Source organism: Puntigrus tetrazona, chromosome 5, assembly GCF_018831695.1.
Source record: "Puntigrus tetrazona isolate hp1 chromosome 5, ASM1883169v1, whole genome shotgun sequence".
Taxonomy (NCBI): Eukaryota; Metazoa; Chordata; class Actinopteri; order Cypriniformes; family Cyprinidae; genus Puntigrus; species Puntigrus tetrazona.
In genome coordinates this window covers 19,619,325-19,639,263 of record NC_056703.1, presented here as the reverse complement: position 1 = coordinate 19,639,263, position 19,939 = coordinate 19,619,325, and the positions used below count along the sequence as shown (strand labels likewise).

The 19,939-nt window shown below is 36.8% G+C and overlaps 3 protein-coding genes across 7 annotated transcripts in view; 2 read left to right on the top strand and 1 right to left on the bottom strand.

Annotated features, from left to right (window-relative positions):
- The window catches only part of mfsd10 (major facilitator superfamily domain containing 10), a 5,688-nt gene extending 5,499 nt beyond the window's left edge, over positions 1-189 (top strand). Inside the window, 1 exon segment of the mRNA XM_043240922.1 lies at positions 1-189. This exon segment is cut by the window's left edge and continues 319 nt beyond it. The gene's annotated coding sequence lies outside the window, so the exon portion shown is untranslated.
- Positions 190-782: 593 nt separating this feature from the next.
- Positions 783-9,198, top strand: LOC122344682 (selenocysteine insertion sequence-binding protein 2-like). Of its 3 annotated transcripts, none has more exons than XM_043238220.1 (18): positions 783-932; positions 1,566-1,652; positions 2,736-2,928; positions 3,016-3,085; positions 3,160-3,377; positions 3,497-3,572; positions 4,100-4,215; positions 4,298-4,438; positions 4,728-4,763; positions 4,851-4,946; positions 5,076-5,196; positions 5,269-5,432; positions 5,603-5,759; positions 5,874-6,045; positions 6,498-6,718; positions 6,796-6,950; positions 7,125-7,290; positions 8,058-9,198. In XM_043238220.1, exons 2-18 carry the CDS (start codon positions 1,633-1,635, stop codon positions 8,177-8,179), a joined length of 2,244 nt encoding a protein of 747 aa, XP_043094155.1. In that variant the 5' UTR covers positions 783-932; positions 1,566-1,632; the 3' UTR covers positions 8,180-9,198. The 3 variants fall into 3 exon arrangements, with proteins under 3 accessions (XP_043094155.1, XP_043094156.1, XP_043094157.1); XM_043238221.1 differs by having other exon boundaries at positions 799-924; XM_043238222.1 differs by lacking the exon at positions 783-932 and adding an exon at positions 1,016-1,128.
- A 245-nt stretch (positions 9,199-9,443) lies between these two features.
- On the bottom strand, positions 9,444-19,923 carry prlrb (prolactin receptor b). Of its 3 annotated transcripts, none has more exons than XM_043238225.1 (9): positions 19,335-19,923; positions 16,825-16,896; positions 16,379-16,511; positions 15,894-16,063; positions 14,286-14,467; positions 14,051-14,192; positions 13,751-13,775; positions 13,384-13,453; positions 9,444-12,652 (listed from the first exon to the last, which is right to left on the bottom strand). In XM_043238225.1, exons 2-9 carry the CDS (start codon positions 16,889-16,891, stop codon positions 11,996-11,998), a joined length of 1,446 nt encoding a protein of 481 aa, XP_043094160.1. In that variant the 5' UTR covers positions 16,892-16,896; positions 19,335-19,923; the 3' UTR covers positions 9,444-11,995. The 3 variants fall into 3 exon arrangements, with proteins under 3 accessions (XP_043094160.1, XP_043094159.1, XP_043094161.1); XM_043238224.1 differs by having other exon boundaries at positions 13,751-13,850; positions 19,335-19,922; XM_043238226.1 differs by lacking the exons at positions 16,379-16,511; positions 16,825-16,896; positions 19,335-19,923 and having other exon boundaries at positions 13,751-13,850; positions 14,286-14,462; positions 15,894-16,055.
- Positions 19,924-19,939: the final 16 nt, after the last annotated feature.

Here is a 19,939-nt window from a genome sequence, read left to right as displayed (position 1 = left end):
TGCAACACTTAATCGACAGATACAAATGTTTGTACTTCTGTTTCAGTGCTACTTATTTGCAAGAATTACATTATATATTTGGTTAATATGGCTGCATATACACACTGGTACATATTGTGAATACTGATTGTATCTTTTCCGTCAGATGTAAAAAAAAAATAAAATAAAGATGATTATTGTCTATTAAAATGTTTTTTTTTATTAATCTTTATTTTGTGTTATTGTATGGTGATGTTTTTAATAATGCAAAAATAAATAAAAACGTACAAGCAATTATGTAAGTATTTTATAAGAAAAATGTTATTAGCAATGAACTTAATAGGAATAGAAAGACGAGGCATACAAACGATCACAAAAAAATTCAAACTTGTTTAAATGTTTGTATATTTTTACAGTATGGATATCGTTTATTAGTTTATTATTATTATTATTATTATTCTTAATAAAAGACGATGGAACTGCACATGAATACGAATTCCTTTTTTTTTTTTTTTTTTTTTTTTTGCTTAAAGATGTTGTTTACATTTTTTACATATTTACATTTATGAACGTAAAACCCCTTTTTTCCATATTTCTGGAAAAAAAAAGCAATATAACAAAGAAGAATCACCTAAAACATTATTTGTCATATGCCATTAAGATCACATGCTGAGAAAAAATGTAAAAAAAAAAATAGTCACTGAACATTAAATAATACATAATTTCACTTACATTTTGTTAAGCAGGTCGTCAACTACATTTTACCTTACACCCTGCAACCCGTATGTTGAGTAATGTCTTACTACCAGACCACCCTTCATAATAAAAGTCCCCGCACCAACTGATCTTGTTGTCAACTTTGAGCTTAATCTGTAATTATTTGGCCTACCAGTTTTACATCACAACCAAACGGAATACGTCTTTTTAAAATGGAGTTTGCTATAGGTCAGAAGGTATGATATATATTTTACTATGTGTTGATTTTTTGGCGTAGTTTACAACCATGACTGTGTTTACACTAGCTCAGATATCTTGTCTATACGAGCATCTAGAAAGCCCATATGGCTCGTTAACCCGTCGCAAAAGAGCTGCTGGAAGCTGTCGACAGCTAAACGTGCGACACACTGACCCTCTGTCATGTTTTCACACGTAAGGATCAATCTCACTTGATAAAGTTTGAATCAAAGAAGTTTGCATGATATCGTAGCTGGCTGCTAACCGATCCAATATCATCTCCATTACGACAGCAGTCCTGCAAAAGCCTAACATACATTCACTTATGAACTCCTAAAATAATAAACGTCGGGTTGTAACTAATATTAAACCGTGTTTTTAACCGTTGGCCCTGAAAGTGACTTTGGTTGAGTGGATTATGACATAAGACTGTTTACTGAGCGGCGTTTAGTATTTAATTTGCTTGCTGCGTCATTATTTGTCATTTACACATGCGTTCAGCACCGTTTGTTTAAACGCAGATTTGTGCTCTCCGTACAGTGATTGGCTATTTTATTTATTCAACTTAATTTCAGCTCAAACGTGTCGTCTTATCGCCAGTCTGTTCTTTGAACCTGTGTCTGTGCTCGCAGATAATGAAGCCTGGAGTTTGGGATCCTCTCAAGTTGTTTGATTCATAGCCTTCCACAGCAAGACAAAATGGAGGATCATTTAAAAAGGTAAAAAAATAACTGACAGTGTGGAATCTTTATTTACCACTTTATTTATTTACTTTATTTACCAGTCCTATCAAGCAAGCATTGAGAATTTATGAATTAATTTATTTAGATTTGTGTTCCAGTTAAAGCCTCAAGAAGAGTTGGGCCACTTAAAATGCACAAATTTATGTGCATTATATAATAAACTCAAATCAAATCGAGTGCTTTCTGCAGATGCGACAGACCATCAGAATTAACTTCATTTAATGGAAGAAGGGTGGAAGAAACAAGATATAGCGGCCAAAATTGCCAAAATATTGTTCCCTTGTTGCTGTTTAGGGTAAATTGTGGCTGAAAAATTAGCTAAAATGTAAAATAAATACATACACACACTTTTATATATATATATATATATATATATATATATATATATATATATATATATATATATAAAAAAATATAAATTAAGAACTTGTGTGAACCAATCTGTAATTTGTGACCATAATGCAGTTCTATAATTTCCTGAAACAATTTTTTAGAAATGTAAACAAGTTACACACACTAATCACTGAGAAATCTTTAATGAAAATAAGTTTCTTTCCATCCATTGAAAGCCCAGAAGAAAAGAAAAGAAAAGAAGTGGGGTTGCAAAATGGATTAAACTGGTCCACTCAAGATTAAAGTCTCATCTGCACTTCAATGTTTAGCAAATGTGATATGTTTTATATATGTCAATTATCATTTAGGTGTAAATAAGAGCCTGAATTAAACATGTTCATCCTATAAAGCAGACATATCTCTTCACAAGGCTTGGATTAAATCACTTTTTAAAAGTGTTATGCATTTGGAACAACATGAGGGTGCATAATAACAGAATTTGCTATATTTGGTCAACTGCATCTTAACCATGAATTATTTTTTCTAGAATTTGACAGCAATAAAGTGTAATAATCATTCTTGTCTTCATTTTTTAAAACCAATTTTATCAGTTGCTTTTCGGCTTTTTATGGCCGCTTTATATCAATGCGATGAAGAACAACAGAATCTAAGCCAGTTTTGACTAGCTAAATGATCAGTTTTTATATTAATTGTATCTTTACACAGAGCTCCACATAAAAACAAGACATGCCAGTCGTCCCCTGAGGACTGGTTCAAGAGAAGGCAGAGATCAGCAGACAATCAGCATGACATGGCACCTAGAACGCACGCCAACAACAGCAGCTTTCACACCAACAAGAGCGCTGATCTCAAAACCCACCGTGGTCTAAACGATGGTTCAAACAAGCAGACTGGAAAGGTCAGATTCTGTTATGGCCATTTGGTAGATTTGATTTTATATAATGTTACCGATTCGACAGCCTAATAAAGTTTTTCAATCTTTCAGATACTGAAGGACAGCAGATCCGAGCCTTCATCTCAGGGCAAAAGAATCAGCAGGAGATCAACAGACAGAGGTGCTTATTCTCCTTAAGAAGCCTTTAAAGATTAAGAATGAAATCTTAAGTGGATCATTTGTTTCTGTTTTCAGGTTACAGAGGGACCAAACCTTCCCCAAACACCACAGAACGAGTCAAATCGGCCATTACATGTAGTAGCACATTTGAGATGAAACTAGCCGATTTCCCTGAATTAGGTGATATCACGCCCAGCAACCCTACAGTAGCTTCCCTGCACCAGGAACCATGGGTCTGTGCTGGTGCAGTCATGCCAGCAGAGCGTCAGAGTTCACCAGCACCCATTAGCAAGGTAACCTTCATGCATGGTGATCTGGGCCAAAGAGCACATTGTTCCGTTAAAGCGCAAGCTGTTTACTAACATATTCTGGCTTCATGGCCTCAATGAATCTTTTTTTCATTCTTTATTAGAATGTACCGAAACGAAGAACTAAGTCGGCACAACAAGTCCCGTCCAGTGGAAAGTGTGACATAGCTGTCACAGCAGGTGAAGATCTGCAAACGTTCGATTTTCCTAATACACATCTTTCTTTGTCTCGTGGTGCATTGAAGTCATTTATCGTTGGGAAATTGTAATTATGGGATCAGGTGCTTTTTTCACTTTGTTCAAAGCAAGACTTTAATGTACCCAAGTTTTTAAAAATGTTTTTATTCAATTTGTAAAGGTTCTGTAAATTGAATAGCTATATATTTTGTTGTAAATGTACTATATGCTTGTATTTTATAAAAACATGCTAGTTTTATTGTAAATGGGAGTAAATTCCCCTTTTTACTGACACAGAACACAGAAACTCAGGGACAATTCATGCGTGTTCAGCTCATGAATAAGATCTTCATGACAAACAACACACTTATTTTGCACAGTGTACGTTCTTATTGAATATTCAGTTTCACTGTGAAATGCATCACGTTTCAGAAATTGGTTGTAAGTCTTGTGTAAATAGCTTTTTAAGTTAAAAATCAATTCTAAAAGAATTAAATGTATCACATTGTTTAAACCCCAATTTGATTTAGATCAGGACAGTGCAGTATCCAACCCCACTGGATCTTCTGCTCAGTCCTGGGCAAACATTGCTTCTCAGCCTCCCAGAGTCATCCAGAAAAGCCTCACAGCCAACACACTCTCTCAGGTAAGCTGCTGCATTGTTGCTTGGCGTTTCAAACATACAGCTATATAAAATAGACACAGTTTTACCTTGTTATTGTGAATAGGAGGATTTAACTACACAGCCAGTAGAACAGAAGACAGAAAAGAAGAAGAGGAAGAAAAAGAAGAAATCCAAAACGGCGTCTGAAAACGCAGAGGAGACCTTAGAGGAACATCTGATACAGCAGGAGCCTCCAAAGTTTGAGGTAAAATCTGTCAAATCTGTATGCCGAGTGCGATATTTCTGATATTAGATTTTAGAAGTCGAGTTTTTTAAGTTGTTACATGGAAATAAATTGCTGTGTAAATCAGTTATTGTTAACTAAAGCTGTTAAAAACACTTTTGTTCATTGAATTAAAATATAAATATTAGATGGGAATGTTTAAATTAAGTACTGAAATTAATAAAACTAAAATGTAGAATATAGAAATGTAAAACTAATAAAAATGACAAAAGGACTAATAATACAATTTAATTTTTTTTTTTTTTTGTAGGATGAAGAGGAGTTTCCGAACCTGTCTCTTGCATTTGTGAGTTTTCATGCCAGCACTCCAGCAGTTGATGTAAAGTGTTTGTGTTTGCACCTGATAATTGTATCTGTAATGATATTGATTCAGGACCTGAAAGGACATTTAGCAGCACAAAAAGAGGGAGTGTCCTTGCAGAAAGACAGTACACCCACTCCTGCATCTAGTGACCCTAAGAAAACACAGGTTTGTGTGTTTCCAGGGCAATGTTTAAACCCCATCTAATCTAAAAGGATCGATATGTAAATCGGAATAAATGACTAAAAGAGACCGTCACAAATTGTAATGGTTTCATACCCCATCTCGTCTCATCAGACTAGTCAGAAGAAGTCAAAAGTTCCTGTAAAGCTTGACCTTGGAAACATGCTGGCTGTTCTTGAGGAGAAGCAACAGTCTCACAAATCCAAACAAGACCAGCGACCGCTAACGCTTTCAGGTATTTGGCTGAAAAATATTAGTGGATACTCTTTGTAGGACAATATTAAAATTAATATTACTGGTGTGCTAGTTGGAGGAGCTCTGCCTGTAGTCCGCAAAGAACCTACAGTTCAGAAAAAGCCATGGCAGCAAGAGAAGACGCCGCACAACCCGCTGGACTCCACCTGTCCATTAGTGAAGAAAGGAAAACAGCGAGAAGTACCCAAGGCAAAAAAACCAACACCACTCAAAAGAGTGAGTGCAGTGTCCACCTGCAGTTTCAGTGTGTGTGATTTCTGGAGATTTCACTAAATGTTTGGTGCAGAAATTACACTTACCTTTGATATCTTTTTATTTTCTCTTTTGAATTGTGAGTTGTTTTTGATCAGCGTTCCTAAAGATGTTTTGCTATTTTAAACCTTGAGGTCATTCTTCGGGAGAGAGAGGAAAGGAAACAGAACCGCCTGCTGGAGGAGAGAGACCCTGCCCGAGTGACCACCGAGGCTGGAGAAAAGGAAACTAGTAATAGTGAGAATCCTTCTGAAACAAGCCATGACGACCATGACCAGCATCTTCACACAAGTATGAAACGCTGTACAATATTCACATTGTGGACAATTACTGAGGTGGATAAGAATGTGAAATGTTTCTGTGTTTTATTAATATGTAGAATGAAATTGTCATAATCTGTATTAGATATAGATGACAACCCTGAACCCATTGGTACGGAGGAGTCCGAGAGTGGTCAGCCTGGTTCACCATCTCATCATAGGTTGGATGACAGCTTGTCAGAAAATGCAACGCTAAAATCCTGGAATCCTAATTCTAATCCCAATCTTCCCAAAATCCACAGCAGGAAGTTCAGAGAGTAAGAACATCGGTGTTTTGGGTTTTTTTTATTTGGTTTTGTTTCCCAAACATATGCATGTTGTTCACAAAAAGATTTAAAGACGTGATGAAATAAATGCCTTATAAAATGATAACATTTTTAGAGAAAATTATGATAATTTTTAACAATGGCAACAACCAAAGGACAACAACAATAATTTACCAATTGTCAATAAATTTGTTACAAATGTTTATTAACCTTTTGTTAACGTTAATTAATAAAACTACAACTGTACTTTGTTAGTTTGGGACTATTATTAACAGATTAACTTTTAGTAATACATTAGTAATGTAAAAAAAAAAAAGTATATTAACTGAAATTAATAAATGTTTTAGAGGTGTTTTTATTTTTTAGTTTGTAAATAATTTAGATAACATTATTTCTGTTATAATTAATTTAATTGACAACATTTATTTTTGCTAATTCTACAGCTACTGCAACCAAGTGCTTAGAAAAGATGTTGATGAATGTGTGAGCAGCTTGCTGAAGGAGCTGGTGAGGTTTCAGGATCGTCTTTATCAGAAAGACCCCATGAAGGCCAGGATGAAGCGCAGGCTGGTCATGGGCCTACGAGAGGTGCTGAAACACCTCAAACTCAGGAAGGTCAAGTGCGTTATCATCTCGCCCAACTGTGAACGCATTCAGTCCAAAGGTACAGTGAATTTACGGCACCAGACTCATATTTTGGTTCTTTGTTGCTGATGGGGGGGGCCTGTTTTGTTAATATAGGTGGTCTAGACGAGGCTCTTCACACTATAATCGACACATGCCGGGAACAAGGCATCCCATTTGTGTTTGCCTTGTCAAGGAAGGCGCTTGGCCGCTGTGTTAATAAAGCTGTGCCTGTTAGCTTGGTGGGCATCTTTAACTATGATGGCGCACAGGTAAGTACCAGATGTTTCTGGTTATAGTTGGTTGTGGTTAATATCCTGCCGTTATTGAGTTAGACTTTGTCCTTTCAGATTCAGTTTGTGAAGAATCTAGAGTGGCGTTACTGTGAATATAAGTCGTGATACTGACTGTATTAATTTGGTGCACTTTGTATTTAATGGCCACAGGACAACTATCACAAAATGATTGAGTTGTCGGCTGAGGCCAGGAAGGCCTATGAGGTGATGATTGCAAATCTGGAGGCCGTATCACAGGAAGAACAGGAGGAGGAGGTGGAGCAGCAGGAGGTGGAGCCGTCAGGAGAACCTTCTGGAACTGAAGAGCCAGAGTACAGTATGTTCAAAATAAAGACTTAAAAATAGCAAGAATTTATTGCTTTTGCATGCAATACTACAGTTTCATTATTCTTTTAGTTACCTATTCTGTTAAACTGCTCCATTAACTGTTAAATATGTAAATGTGTAACTTAGCTGCTGGGTCATTCTGTGTCAAATCAACCAAATTTCAGAAACGTCCACAGCCCAAGTTTTTAATTTTGTCAGTAAATGATAAACATGTGTGGCGATGAAAGCCAAAATCTAAAATGCATATTTACTGAGTAATCCACTATTTTGTAAAGGGAGGTCAAAATGACAAACATTACACTGTTTACACAGAATGGCCCTGCTTTGTTTATTGGTAGGTTGGCCATGTATGCATAGACTTAAGAGTTCATGTAATTATATCTCTATATGGTGGTTCATACATTTAACATTAAATATAAAATAAAACCAGATTAAAATGCATGGTTATAAAACAATTCTGGTTCTTTTTTTTTCAACATTGGCTTGTTGAGCATCAAATCATCATATTAGAATGATTTCCGAAGGATCATGTGACACTGAAGCCATTACATATACTTATAACATATTACAGTTTTTATTGTAAAATTCAAATAAATGGCAATCACAAAATAGACAATTATTGAATGAATAATCAGCCAGAAAGGAGTATTTGAAAGCATCACTAAAGTGGTTATCATTTGTTACATATTTGATGTGAAAACAGATTTTATTTCTTTACAAGAATTACTCACTCTTCACTCATTTCATCTGTTTCAGTGAAAGTCTGGAAGAAAATGCTCGAGAAAAATTACAGCCACCCTTTCCTAAATTTTGAGGACCAGTTATCATCCATTTCCATTAGTTCAGAGCATCTGCTGGATGACCATGAAGGAAGTTGATGGAAGTACATCGACGAATGAGACAAAATGTCTGTTTTTGTTTGTTTTGCAGAGCTGAGGTCACGCTTCTGTGACACGGAAACACATCGCTACAGGGTTTCGAACCCCACATGAGCCTTTAGCACCCTGTGAAAAATGTCAGGAATAGATTGAAGTACCAAATGTGCCTGTCTAGAGGGTTTTATTAAAATAATGTAAGCGTATATTCCTGTAACCTGGAACTGTGTATTAAATCAAGAGGCAATACAGATGAAAACAGAGAAGAGCCCTTGACTAAAATATTTTCTTATAGAGATCACATACTTAGTTTGATGTTTCCACATTCTGAATGGTGAATATTTTTGCAAGTAGCTATTATCCCTCTATTTCTATTCAAACAAGTGTAATAGTTTGTTAAAATGACAGAAACAATCTGAACCACTTAATTTATGTACGTTTCCATTTGTAAATCAAATGTATTTTTCTTCTCCAGATGGATGCACAATTTTACTGATCATGACCACTGTGTTTTGCCCACGTGTCGTCATTAATTCTGAAGGCTCATAAAGCGAATGATTGTTATGACCATGAACTGTTTATGGGAATACCTCTCCTTCCTAGAACTTATTAAACATCACTTACCTAAATCATAGACTTCACTTTTAATTTATAACTCTCCGCTGGCTGTTCCTCAACACTAGCTAAACCATTAATACTGAGTGCTCGAGGTGGTTCTCCTTAAAATTCTCAACGTTAGTTTAGCTCTATGCCTTTATGCTGTCGACTGCAGTTAATAGGGAATGTGTGTGTGTGTGTGTTATGCACTTGTGTAGTACTCAGTGGTTCATGGCATATACATGTAGCATAGAGCTGACAATTCATGTTTCATTTAACAGTGACAAATCATTTTCACAAGCAAACCATTGTACCTGCTTCTATGTGTTTTCAGAATGTCGACTTTGGGACCAAAAACAACTTTGTGATTGTGAAGGTTTTAGAGTTTTCTCTAGTATTTGCAATAAATCCATTGCAATAAAGGACTTTGTGTCAAATGTGCCTGTCCTTGAAATACCATTATAAATTAATAGAAATAAGTAATGAATCTTCAGTGCTCAAAGGGATAGTTCACTTAAGTGAGAATTCTGTCATTTACTGACTCCCCAGTTGTTCCATTATACGTTTATTTCCATACTATGGCTGTCAATGGGGACCAGCAATTGTTTTGATATGAACCTGCCTTAAAATTTGTTTAACAGAAATTAAAACTCGTACAGGTTAGAAGGGGTCATGGTGCAATTTAAAATTTTTATTTTTCTTGACGTGTCACAAGCTGTTTGTGCATAGATATGATCTCTAAAGTAGCAAAGACTAAAGTCTCAAAACCAAAGAGATATTCTTTATGAAAGTTATGACATGCTCCCACTTTTCTACGTCACAGAGTGGGTTTATTTTGTAACACTGCCCAAATGTTTGCGCAAAGAAAGAAGGTGGTGCTATTATTCTGGCTGTAGTGTTGCTGAGGGTGCCATGTTCTGGAGACACTGTCTGCTGTGAAAGTGAAACTACTTTCTTTGTGCTTCCAAAAGAGGACATAACTAGTAATGAGTGGTTAAGTTGTATTTACAACACCATTCCAGAACGGCTCAACCCAAATATTATAGCATTTACAGAGGACTATTCCCTGAACCTGGAAGCAGTCTATACTAGTTGCGCACAGACTATGAGTAATTCCAGCTCTGCAAGGAAAGTCTGGTGCTTCTGACTCACAACCTATAAGTAAGTTGCATTTTCTTATTTAAAAATCTGCTACTTACTATTCAAACAGTTTTGAGCAGTGAAAGTACCAAGTCATGATTAAAAGACTGAGCTGGTCAATCAGAGCCACCTCGCTTTTTTAGAACGATGAGCTTTGCACAAATCGACCCGTTTCAGGAAGACCGGGTTTAGAGAAGAAACAATAATGTACAGTATGTGTAAAATGAGTTTTTTGAAACTTAAAACACATAAACATTGCATTACACTAATTACACAAAATAATGTTCTTTTTAGCAACATCTTACGACCCCTTTAAAACAACTTGAGGTGAACTACTCCTTTAAAGGTATACTAAAGATATACACTTCTAAATTAAACTTCTGCCCTCAGGTTTTCACTCGTGTCTTTCCAAGCCCATGAGACTTTTTTTCATGTTGTTCCTCTGTTGAAAGCCCTTTTACCCAAACATATAATGATATATAATAAATAGATTGTAGAAGAAATCATAGTAATCCAAATCTCATAAAAAGTCATGATCACTTTACGTACAAAACAGATTTTGCAGAATGCATTTTTATCCGTCCATGTTCAGCTTCTTTGTTATATAACTTTTTATTTCAGCTTAAGACAAAAAAAGGGGGTTATTCAAATGTTATGGTCAAAAATATAATCATTCCTAACCTTTGAGTGATTTTCAATGGATGCTGTCCAGCAGTTGATAGAAAACTGAAATCCACATGCCACTGGCAGTGAAAGAATGTAATGAACTCCAACTGGAAACACCAATGCATTACTGTGCTAACAGTTTTTGCATACCTTCATATTACATTTCTTGCCGTATTAAGCATTGTTACATCACAAACAAAATACATATTTTTACCACAACGATATAAAAACAAATGGATTGCAGTCTAATTTAAACTACACAGAAAAGCTGCACAATAGTTCTCTCGTGCTGAACCAAATATTTGTCCTTGTATAGTGTTAAGTCAATGTTTGACTTAAAGTAACTCTTTACTGCAGCACTGCAGACCATAAATGTTCAATGATGAGACCAGCTGACCTGTCCGTGTCTGCCGCTGTAACTAGCTTCTCTGAGGCACTCTATATAAGGTGAAAAAAAACATCAAAGGCCGGCCAGACTGTTTTGGGCTCACTGCCCATGTCTTTGGTTAAGCTTTGACAACCCTTTTGTGCAGATCCAATCTATTGTTTGACATTAGTCTTAATTCTAGTCCTGAAGAGTGCTCAAGGTAAGAATTATAAAATCAGAAGAATGTAAAACAAGTGAATATCGATGACTATTTTAACATTAAATCAGTGTAATAAATCAAGATTAAATAAAATGGATTGGTATGAAATACAAATACTAGATCTAGTTCAATAAATACTAGGTAAAGTTACTGTTTTTTTTGACCAAAGAAATCTCACACTTCTTATATTCGTAGTATCATCTTGAATAAATATACAAAATTTGCTTTTCTGTATTTTTCAATGTATAAAAATTCTTAACAACAATCAACCGTAAAAGATCAGCAAGCATTGTGAAAAGTGCCAGGTCTTTAGAGAAAGTGGCTTTTAATCTAATTTTAAACCCATTACTGCAGCTTCCTGCTATTTAGCCTATTTTATCCACAGAAACATTTGTGTATTTCTGCAAACTGTGTATATATATAGTTTATCAGGTAATATGGAAGTGCAGTTTTTTGAAGAGTGTGAATGCGCTCTAGTCTCCAGAGAAACCTGTGAATAAAACATTACAGTGGCGAACAAAAATATAGTCCTTTTTTGTTATTTACATCAACAATCGGACATTAAACTGATGCGAAAAGATTAATTAGCAGAAGTAATTCTTCCAGCAACTGTGTGACCTCTAGATTGTTGAAACAATGGGGCTCAAATGATCAGTCAGAAGTTTCAGGAATAGCTCTATGGTAGTTCAGCAGCAAGTTATGTCATTGTACAGGAAACGCACGCCAGATCTCTGAAAGAACCTTCTCACAACTCTACTAACAAAAAGTGCTTGACAGTTTGAGCAGGACACAACCAGACAAAACAAACCCAAACCTCTTAAAAAAATAGTCAAGATCCACTTGAAAATGTTGTCAGGGTTTCCAAATATCCCAGAGGTTCGAAAATACCTCCCGTTTCCTCAGTTTTGGACTTTTTGTCACATTTGACCTCTTTGTGTCCCTGTACAGGGATGTTGTCTTGCAGTACAAGGATGTTATCACTGATAACGTCACTGACCATACTGTAGTCCTCCCTGACCTGAGCTTTTTGGTCTTTGTCAACCTCGACGTACTCTGTGAGTCCAGCAGGGTCGATGCTGACATGCTCACAACTTTGACCAGAGCTCATTTGAGTGTTTTGGTACTGAGCTTTTACTGGTGAGACATTGCAATCAAGGTGAAGCAGTTGTTGAGGCTCTCCAAGAACACTGCTGGTGGCACTTAGCTGATTGGAGATGGTCCCAGCGTGGACATTTTCGCTCAGTGTTGTTTTTAGATCCTGACTGCTGTTCAATGAGATCCTGATGCAGTTTTGAGAGATCTTTTGTGCCTTATCTGTGGGACGATTTTGTCCTTTTCGGTAATCAAGGTGAGCTATGCCATCAAAATCCATTTCCTCATCATAGTCAGAGATCACGAGACACTCAACTTGACAGTCTGAACTTTGGGCTATTTGGGGATATCCTGGAGTAATCAGAGCACTGAAGATCTCCTCAGACTTCCCACTCTGTGAATGAGAAGTAAAATTACCTTTGTATATTGAAATTGGAGTTTAATTGGGTCAGAACACTGGCTGTTAGAATTTTTTTAAAACATCTCCTCCTATTTTTATTACCAAAATCCTTTTGATTGTTCTGAGAAAATGTACCAATGTAATGCAAATGTTGTGCAGCTGTTATTGATAAATTGGCCAGTTAAAAATTATATTCGGTTTTACTGCAAACCCACAGCTGTTTACATTGAAGTCAAAACAGCAAAATAATGGCTCATTCACCCAAAACTAAATTTCTGTCATAATTTACTTCTGGAGGCATATTTACATCACACACAAAAAAAAGTTGAACACAAAAACAATTTGTGAGCCTGGAAGTAGCTAGGGTATATTTGTAGCGATAATCAAAAATAGATTTTATGGGTTATATTGTCCTATTTTAACCAATGGATTTTACATTATGTACACATCTCAGTTTAGAAAATTTGACACATGTGACTGTTTTGTGGTCCTGGTTAACATATTTTGAAGAATGTTTATAACCAAACAATCATTCCCTGTTCACTTTATTGTATTTTTGACCATACAGTGAGCGTGAATAGGAACCAGAACTGTTTGGTTATCAACACTCTGAAATACAGAATCAACTTCTGAAATAACTTCATACAACAAAAGTGCACCTTAAATAAATTAATGAATAAAATAATATATGAATTAATGCAGAAATATGGTAGCGTCTGCTGTACCTGAAGGAGCTGAGTGCTCAAGCCACTGATTTTTGGTTCTGGAATCGGTGGCAGTACAAAATGCTTCACCCTAGAGAAGAATAAAGAAATACAGAATTAGCTTGCATTTTAAATATGAACACAATGGTTTTTAATGCAATTTGTTTTATTCTTCGGTAAAGTTTTGCACTTTGTTATTCTTCCAGTTACTTATAGCAGCTAATAAATCAGAAGGAAACTGTGTTGAAAAGTAAAGTGGCTACAGTGTTATATTAATGTTCAAGTTGTGTCTCAAGTTTAGAGAATACTGTATTCTGTAGGAAATTCTGTGTACAGTTCTGTGTTATCAGTTTAAATTCCTTTGTAAATGCAATTGAGAAATGCTTACGGTGTTATCTTGACGGTCAGCACGCCTGCAGTCAACAGGAAAATGATGATGGTTAACGTAACGGCAAAAATCATAACCACATTCTGTGTGTCAGACATATCTGTAATATGAGAAACACAATGCCCTGTTTACATATATATATATATATATATATATATATATATATATATATATATAAAATTTAATTCATTAATTTTAATACAGCCTAGACACTGTTATGTAAGGTTAAAAATGCTGAGTAACACAGCACAATGGCTGGAGGTGAGAAAGATTGGGTTGCTGGAGCTAGTATCATCTTACTGTCTGGAATCTGGAGGAAGGCAGAAGGGCTCCATTCACTCCAGAGGCCGTGGTCTAGTTTACAGCGCACTTGCACAACGTAATTTGCTCCTGGCTGTGGACTATACATGCTAAACTCCGATTGTTTTCCAGCACTATATGACTAAAAACACAACAATGAAAACTACGTCTCAGTCAAAATGAAATTTCACGTCTTCAAAACTTAAATCAGCCCTTGAAACTAGCTCAGTCTCACCTCCCAACTGCTGTCCTCCTCGTCTCCCCTGTTGCTGATTTTTAAGCAAACTTCGTATTTGATTGTTACCCAGCCTGAATGTACGTCTGCATCGTGCGGAGGCTGCCACTGCACCAGGATATAGGGGCTGTTCGTGGTCTGCATGAAAGTCACATTCACATTCTCTGGAGGGTGAGGCTGTACTGTGTGGAAGAAGATAAATCTTATTAAAATGACAATCAACTGCAAACACACGATGATCCAGTAGAATCAGACAGGGGCAAGAGGAAATAAACTAAATGTGGTTTACATAGATCCTTAATTATTAAATTATTTTTCATTCAGTAAGAACACAAGTCAAAAATTAAGACATTTATAATGTTACAGAAGATTTTGGTTTTCCTTTTTTTTAATGCTCTTTAAAATGGTAAATAAATGTTATTTTGAACTTGATTAGGGTTTCCCAAAAATATTAAGCAGCACAACAGGTTTTCAACAGTAATAATAAAAAATGTTTTTTGAGCACCACATCATCATCTCAGAAAGAAAATGTGACCCTGAACCACATCTCAAAGCTAAATAAATAAATTGGCTTGTTAGGACAATACTGGAAGAGATACAACTATTTTAAAATATGGAATCTGAGGGTGAAAAAAAGGTTATTTAAACACATTACTAAATCAAAACATTTTTTATATTTATGGTAGTAAATGTACAAAAGGGAACATGATCTTTCATTAATATACTAATGATTTTTGGCTTAAAAGCAAAATTAATTTTGACCCATACAATGTATTGTTGGCTATTGCTACAAATACACTCAAGCAACTTAGAACTGGTTGTGGCCTATACACATATTAAAATAGATTTCATGACATTTCAAAATATTTCTCTTTTACTGTGTTTTTCAAATAAACGCATCCTTGATAAACATAATAGATGTCTTTTGAAAACAATTTAAAAAATCATAATAACCCCAGCTTTTGAACAGTAGCGTATTTGCTCTTATTGCATTAAAAATGTGCCATATGCCAGCACATTCAAGCATCTGCGACGGGATATTCGATACGTGGCTTGAGTTTTGCAGTATGCGAGACGCAAACCTGTTCGTCCTCATTCAGTTCAGCTGGTCAGCCAGAGCTCCTTCCGTTGAGTGCCATTTAGTACTTTTCCATTTCACTCAGATGCTCTAAGAGTCATCGCCGTTTAACTCACCGTTACAGATGGAAGAGCCCAGTGCGCACACATTTCTGGCTGAACCGTTTCAAGGGAAATTGTAACTAAACAGTGTACGTGCACATGCAGTTTTACCAATCTCGTGTGCTAGTATGAAGATCCAAGTGAAAGCTAAAAAGCAGCTTTCAAAGAAATGTTTTACAATAAAGATTTTGCTGATTTTGCTGTGTGTGCCCTTATAGCCACAGGAAATCTTTACATACGCTATATTTAGCAGGCAGCTCACTGCACTGTGGCTGTTGTCAAAACAACGCTGAAATTGGCCTCTGTAGTAAAACATCATTAACCACCCATGCATGGTCAGTATACACCAGGGGCATATCGCAAGCACGTAAAAACAAAAGCATTTCTGGATGCATTTCAATATTTTGTAAACACGTTACATGAACTCACCGATATCCATAACATCAACTTCTACAGACTCTGAATAGGCTTTTCCCAGTGCATTGGAGGCCACCACTGTGATGTTGTATATGATCCAAATAGACGTGTGTCGCTTATCAAAATAACAGGAATTGTTTCCCGCCTTATGATAATCCGGACACTCAAAGACTTCCAAAGAGCTGAAAAAGTTGATAGTTTAAAGGTTTAAGATCGCGGTTTCCACAAAAACTTAATTAAGGAGCACAGATGTTTTCAACATTCACAATATCTCAACAATCAGTGCTGATTGATTTCTGACGGATCTTGTGACTCTGAGGTAACGCCATAACAGGAATAATTCTATTTATTATTCTTTTTAATGGTTAATATCTAAAACATATTACAGTTTTTACTTTATTGTTGATTCTTAAAAATGCAACCTTCGTTAGCATAAGAGTCTTTTTTCCACTGGGCACAAAAAAAGACAGCTATCCATATGAAGGATGAAGGATCACCTCTCTTTTCTGTAATACAGGTGGTAGCTGGTGGGCAGTCCCCCCGCTGACCCAGGCTCCCACCAGCAAGTGAAAGTCTCTTTCTCAGGCGAGCGACATCTTGTTATTCTGGGCCTCCCGGGGACCGAATTACCTGGAAAGATTATACGATAACACATCTGTAAGAATATTAGGCCTACTATTAAAAGTGGCGTTTCAAACACTGATTACTAACAGACCGTTTCGGAAATAGAATTCTGTGAATCATTTTCCTAAATTCAATATACACTTTAAAAATCTGCGTCCTGTTCGCCACCTCCATACAAATGCAGCAATTCGGTTCTGAATGGTACGTAATGTTGACGTATTGTGTAAAGGCCTCCAAATGATTAAATGCTGGAAAAAGTTTACAGCAACTGCCTGAATATATTCTTTGAATTTTTAAAGCTGCGTTTCCCCTCACTTACACATGCTGTGTGAGGTCCAAGAGAGGAGCCACATCAGAGTCAGTGCCTGCTCTGCATCTCCCCGCATTTTTCCTGTACGTGAAACAAACGTCCAAAGTCAAAGTCAAAGTCATGTCCACAAAGTGAGATGTCCACACCATGCACGTTAAATAGCACCTGTAGAGCTTGTTTCTACTTGAAACATCATTCTAGACATGCAAAACAACCACTTAGCATGTGTAAACACCTTCACTCATCACAACAGCTGAATGGTCATCAGTGTGTGTACAAAATTGTGTGCAGTTAACTCCGTGCCAAAATGGTTTTTATCGGACTTATCTAAGATCAGCCAAGTTAACGCAGGCTTAATTATTTTTGGTACAGAATTTCGTTCTCAGCCAAGTAAAATAATGGCGAAATGTACCATTTCCGTTTGATTGCGAAAGCAGGACACGCCGACAAATCATTTTAAAACTCATCCAATTGTTTTTGATTCAAACAGTCGAGTTCAAAAAAAGCACAAGCACACCGTGATCCCAGAAGAAATGTCTAACACGGAGTTCATCAATGATTATTCCTGACAGCATAACGTACAAGGTTACGAACACAAGGCATCCACAAAAGAGTCAAACACGGCAAACGGAGGCGCATAGAAGTGACTTAATGGAAAGTTACAGCCTTGGAAATGGATGAGTTCCAGCGAGAGACGGCGACTGAATGGCCAGTTCATGCGCTTTATGTTTTTGGGTCATTGTAAAAACACAATGATCTGCTACAATCTTTGAATTGCATCTGTATAGTTTTCATGCCATCAGCTTTATTTGCAAATACACTGAGTATCCAAAAATTTAACCAAATGCAACGAGCCGTGGTCAGTACAGTCCTTTATTTTCACACATCATATGTACATATTGAGAAGGAAGCGGATTGAAGTCCAGGTATAAATTACTTTTTGAAACATTATGTGGACGTTTGCTCAACGAGTTGTATCGATAACGTTCAATCAGCAATCTGTGCTTATTGGTGGAAAATGATTTAAAAAAAAAAAGTTGAATCCAGTTTAATATTTTTGTGCTGGCCAGATTAAGAAGAGTAACAAGTGTAAGCCTAATCTTTAGTTCAATGCAATAACATTGACAAGTATTTTCAGGAAAAAGAAAATACTTACTGGCTCAAAATGACCACAACAAAACATGAAGGATATAGATAGATGGGTAGTACATGTCTAAAAACAGACCAGTGATCAGTGTTGGGGAAAGTTACTTTTAAAAGTAATGCATTACTATATTGCTTATTCACTAAAAAAGTAACTAATTACGTTACTTTTAATGGAAAGTAATGTTATGATATTTTCGCGTTACTTTTTAAATATGAGAAGGACTGTTTGTTTATAATAGAAGAAGTTCTATTTATAGCAAATGTAAAAGCCCTTTCAGACCAAAAAGTGTAATCAATAAACCTCAGGCTGAAGGAAAAGCAAAAGTGTGTCTATACAGCAGAATACAGGAGAAGAGGATTCAATACACTTCAACACAGTTTTCTAATAATCTTGTCATTGTACATTACTGACTCTTCTCCAGTTTGATAGCGTTCAGTGCTTTGACACGATGCGTACTGTTAAAAGCTCTATAAATTATAGAAATAAAGGTAATTGGTTGAACTGGTTCATCAAATTCAGCAGCAAAGACGTCGGTAAATAAAATGGGATTAGATACATTTGTCTTAACATTTAATTATTGCGGGTTTGCATCATTTGTTGCATTTCACTGTTTTAATTCATTTTGATGAATGCTACATCATTTTATTTTAAATTAACGCACACTCACATTGAGTCCAGAACTAAACTGTATTCACACAGCGCACGCCATGGCCCTGACCTTCTGATTTCTCTCAACCTGGGGACGGGAGACTCGTCAGTCCGTAAATCAGTAAACGAGAGAACTAGACCTACTTTTTTGCAAATTAAAAAAAGTAAAGTGTTTTTTCGAGTTGCTTTTTTGTTTGTAACGCGTCATCCCCAGCGCTGCCTATCATTCAATCACCACAGAAGCAAGTCTTCTTTTAAAATGTATCCTCATACTCAAAACATTAGGAAGGAACAGCAACCTAGACTATAATTACAGAGTAGCAAATCCTGTCTCCTCATATTATTCCTCCAGAGACCATTCCTGCCACAGCCTTCTCATTGATAACAATGTGATAGCAATAAACAAACACATATTGCTTCAGTAAGCCAAGACCAGGCGGGTCAGAAAGTCAACTCATGATCCCAGGTCAACCCAGCTGAAGAAAAAACACAGTAGGCTACTACTTTAAAGAAAGAAGAGGTTATGTAATGCGGGCTGTGGATCTATACCTTTACCTATGCTTCAAAGTCTAAGCTTCTTTAAACACAATGCAAATAATAAACTACATAAAATAGCATCGATCACTATACGTGCATTTACATACGCACAGAGACCGAGATGCAATAAAATAAATCTGTTTCAGGTTTTCAAGGCATTATAAAACATCACAATACGGAGACTCACCTGGATCTGCCACTCGTTACCGAAATCACGCGCACGGCTTCATCTGTGACTTTCCCGTATTCCACATGCGCGCTGCATTCTGGGCTGAAAGCAGTGGTTTGTCAACGATGTGCACAAAAACTAAATCGCGCACTACGAGGGTCGGAGAAGCCAAGCGCAAAGTCGCTCCGTTGACACCGAGGTCCTACTGTCTTCTCTCGCACACAAACAGCCCGAAAGCTTCAGGGAGTCTTGAGGAGTGGCGTGCACGCGATGACGCTCGGTCTCGCACGCGCTACCTGACAGGAGGTGTGTTCGCTGCAGACGCCGATCGGTGTTTGACATCAAAGTACCGCGAGAGCGCTCGACAGCCGCTGCTTCCATATGCTCTTTGATGTCGTGCACCGATCGGCGGCCGCGGTACAAGTTGAACACGCCTAACGTTATTGACTCGGTAGTGTAAGAACCGTAAAGACAGAGGTGTTCCGGAAAGCGAGGTTAGTTTGCCGTCTGCTTAACCCCTGAAGTCTCGGTTGATCAACCCGGACCGTGCTTACTCGAGGTGTGTGGTTTCAAAAACGCGCCCAGGAGTAAGCTGATACAACACTGAGTAAGTTTCTGGATAA

Excerpts from the sequence above, each read along its gene's own strand:
- LOC122344682 (XM_043238220.1), top strand. The coding sequence starts at position 1,633 with ATGGAGGATCATTTAAAAAG. Across the intron at positions 4,947-5,075 it reads GTGACCCTAAGAAAACACAG|ACTAGTCAGAAGAAGTCAAA; the intron begins GTTTGTGTGTTT and ends TCGTCTCATCAG. Across the intron at positions 5,197-5,268 it reads GCGACCGCTAACGCTTTCAG|TTGGAGGAGCTCTGCCTGTA; the intron begins GTATTTGGCTGA and ends CTGGTGTGCTAG.
- prlrb (XM_043238224.1), bottom strand. The coding sequence starts at position 16,891 with ATGCGGGGAGATGCAGAGCAGGCACTGACTCTGATGTGGCTCCTCTCT. Across the intron at positions 14,468-15,893 it reads AGTTGATGTTATGGATATCG|TACAGCCTCACCCTCCAGAG; the intron begins GTGAGTTCATGT and ends TCTTCCACACAG. Across the intron at positions 14,193-14,285 it reads AGGAGGACAGCAGTTGGGAG|TCATATAGTGCTGGAAAACA; the intron begins GTGAGACTGAGC and ends TTGTGTTTTTAG.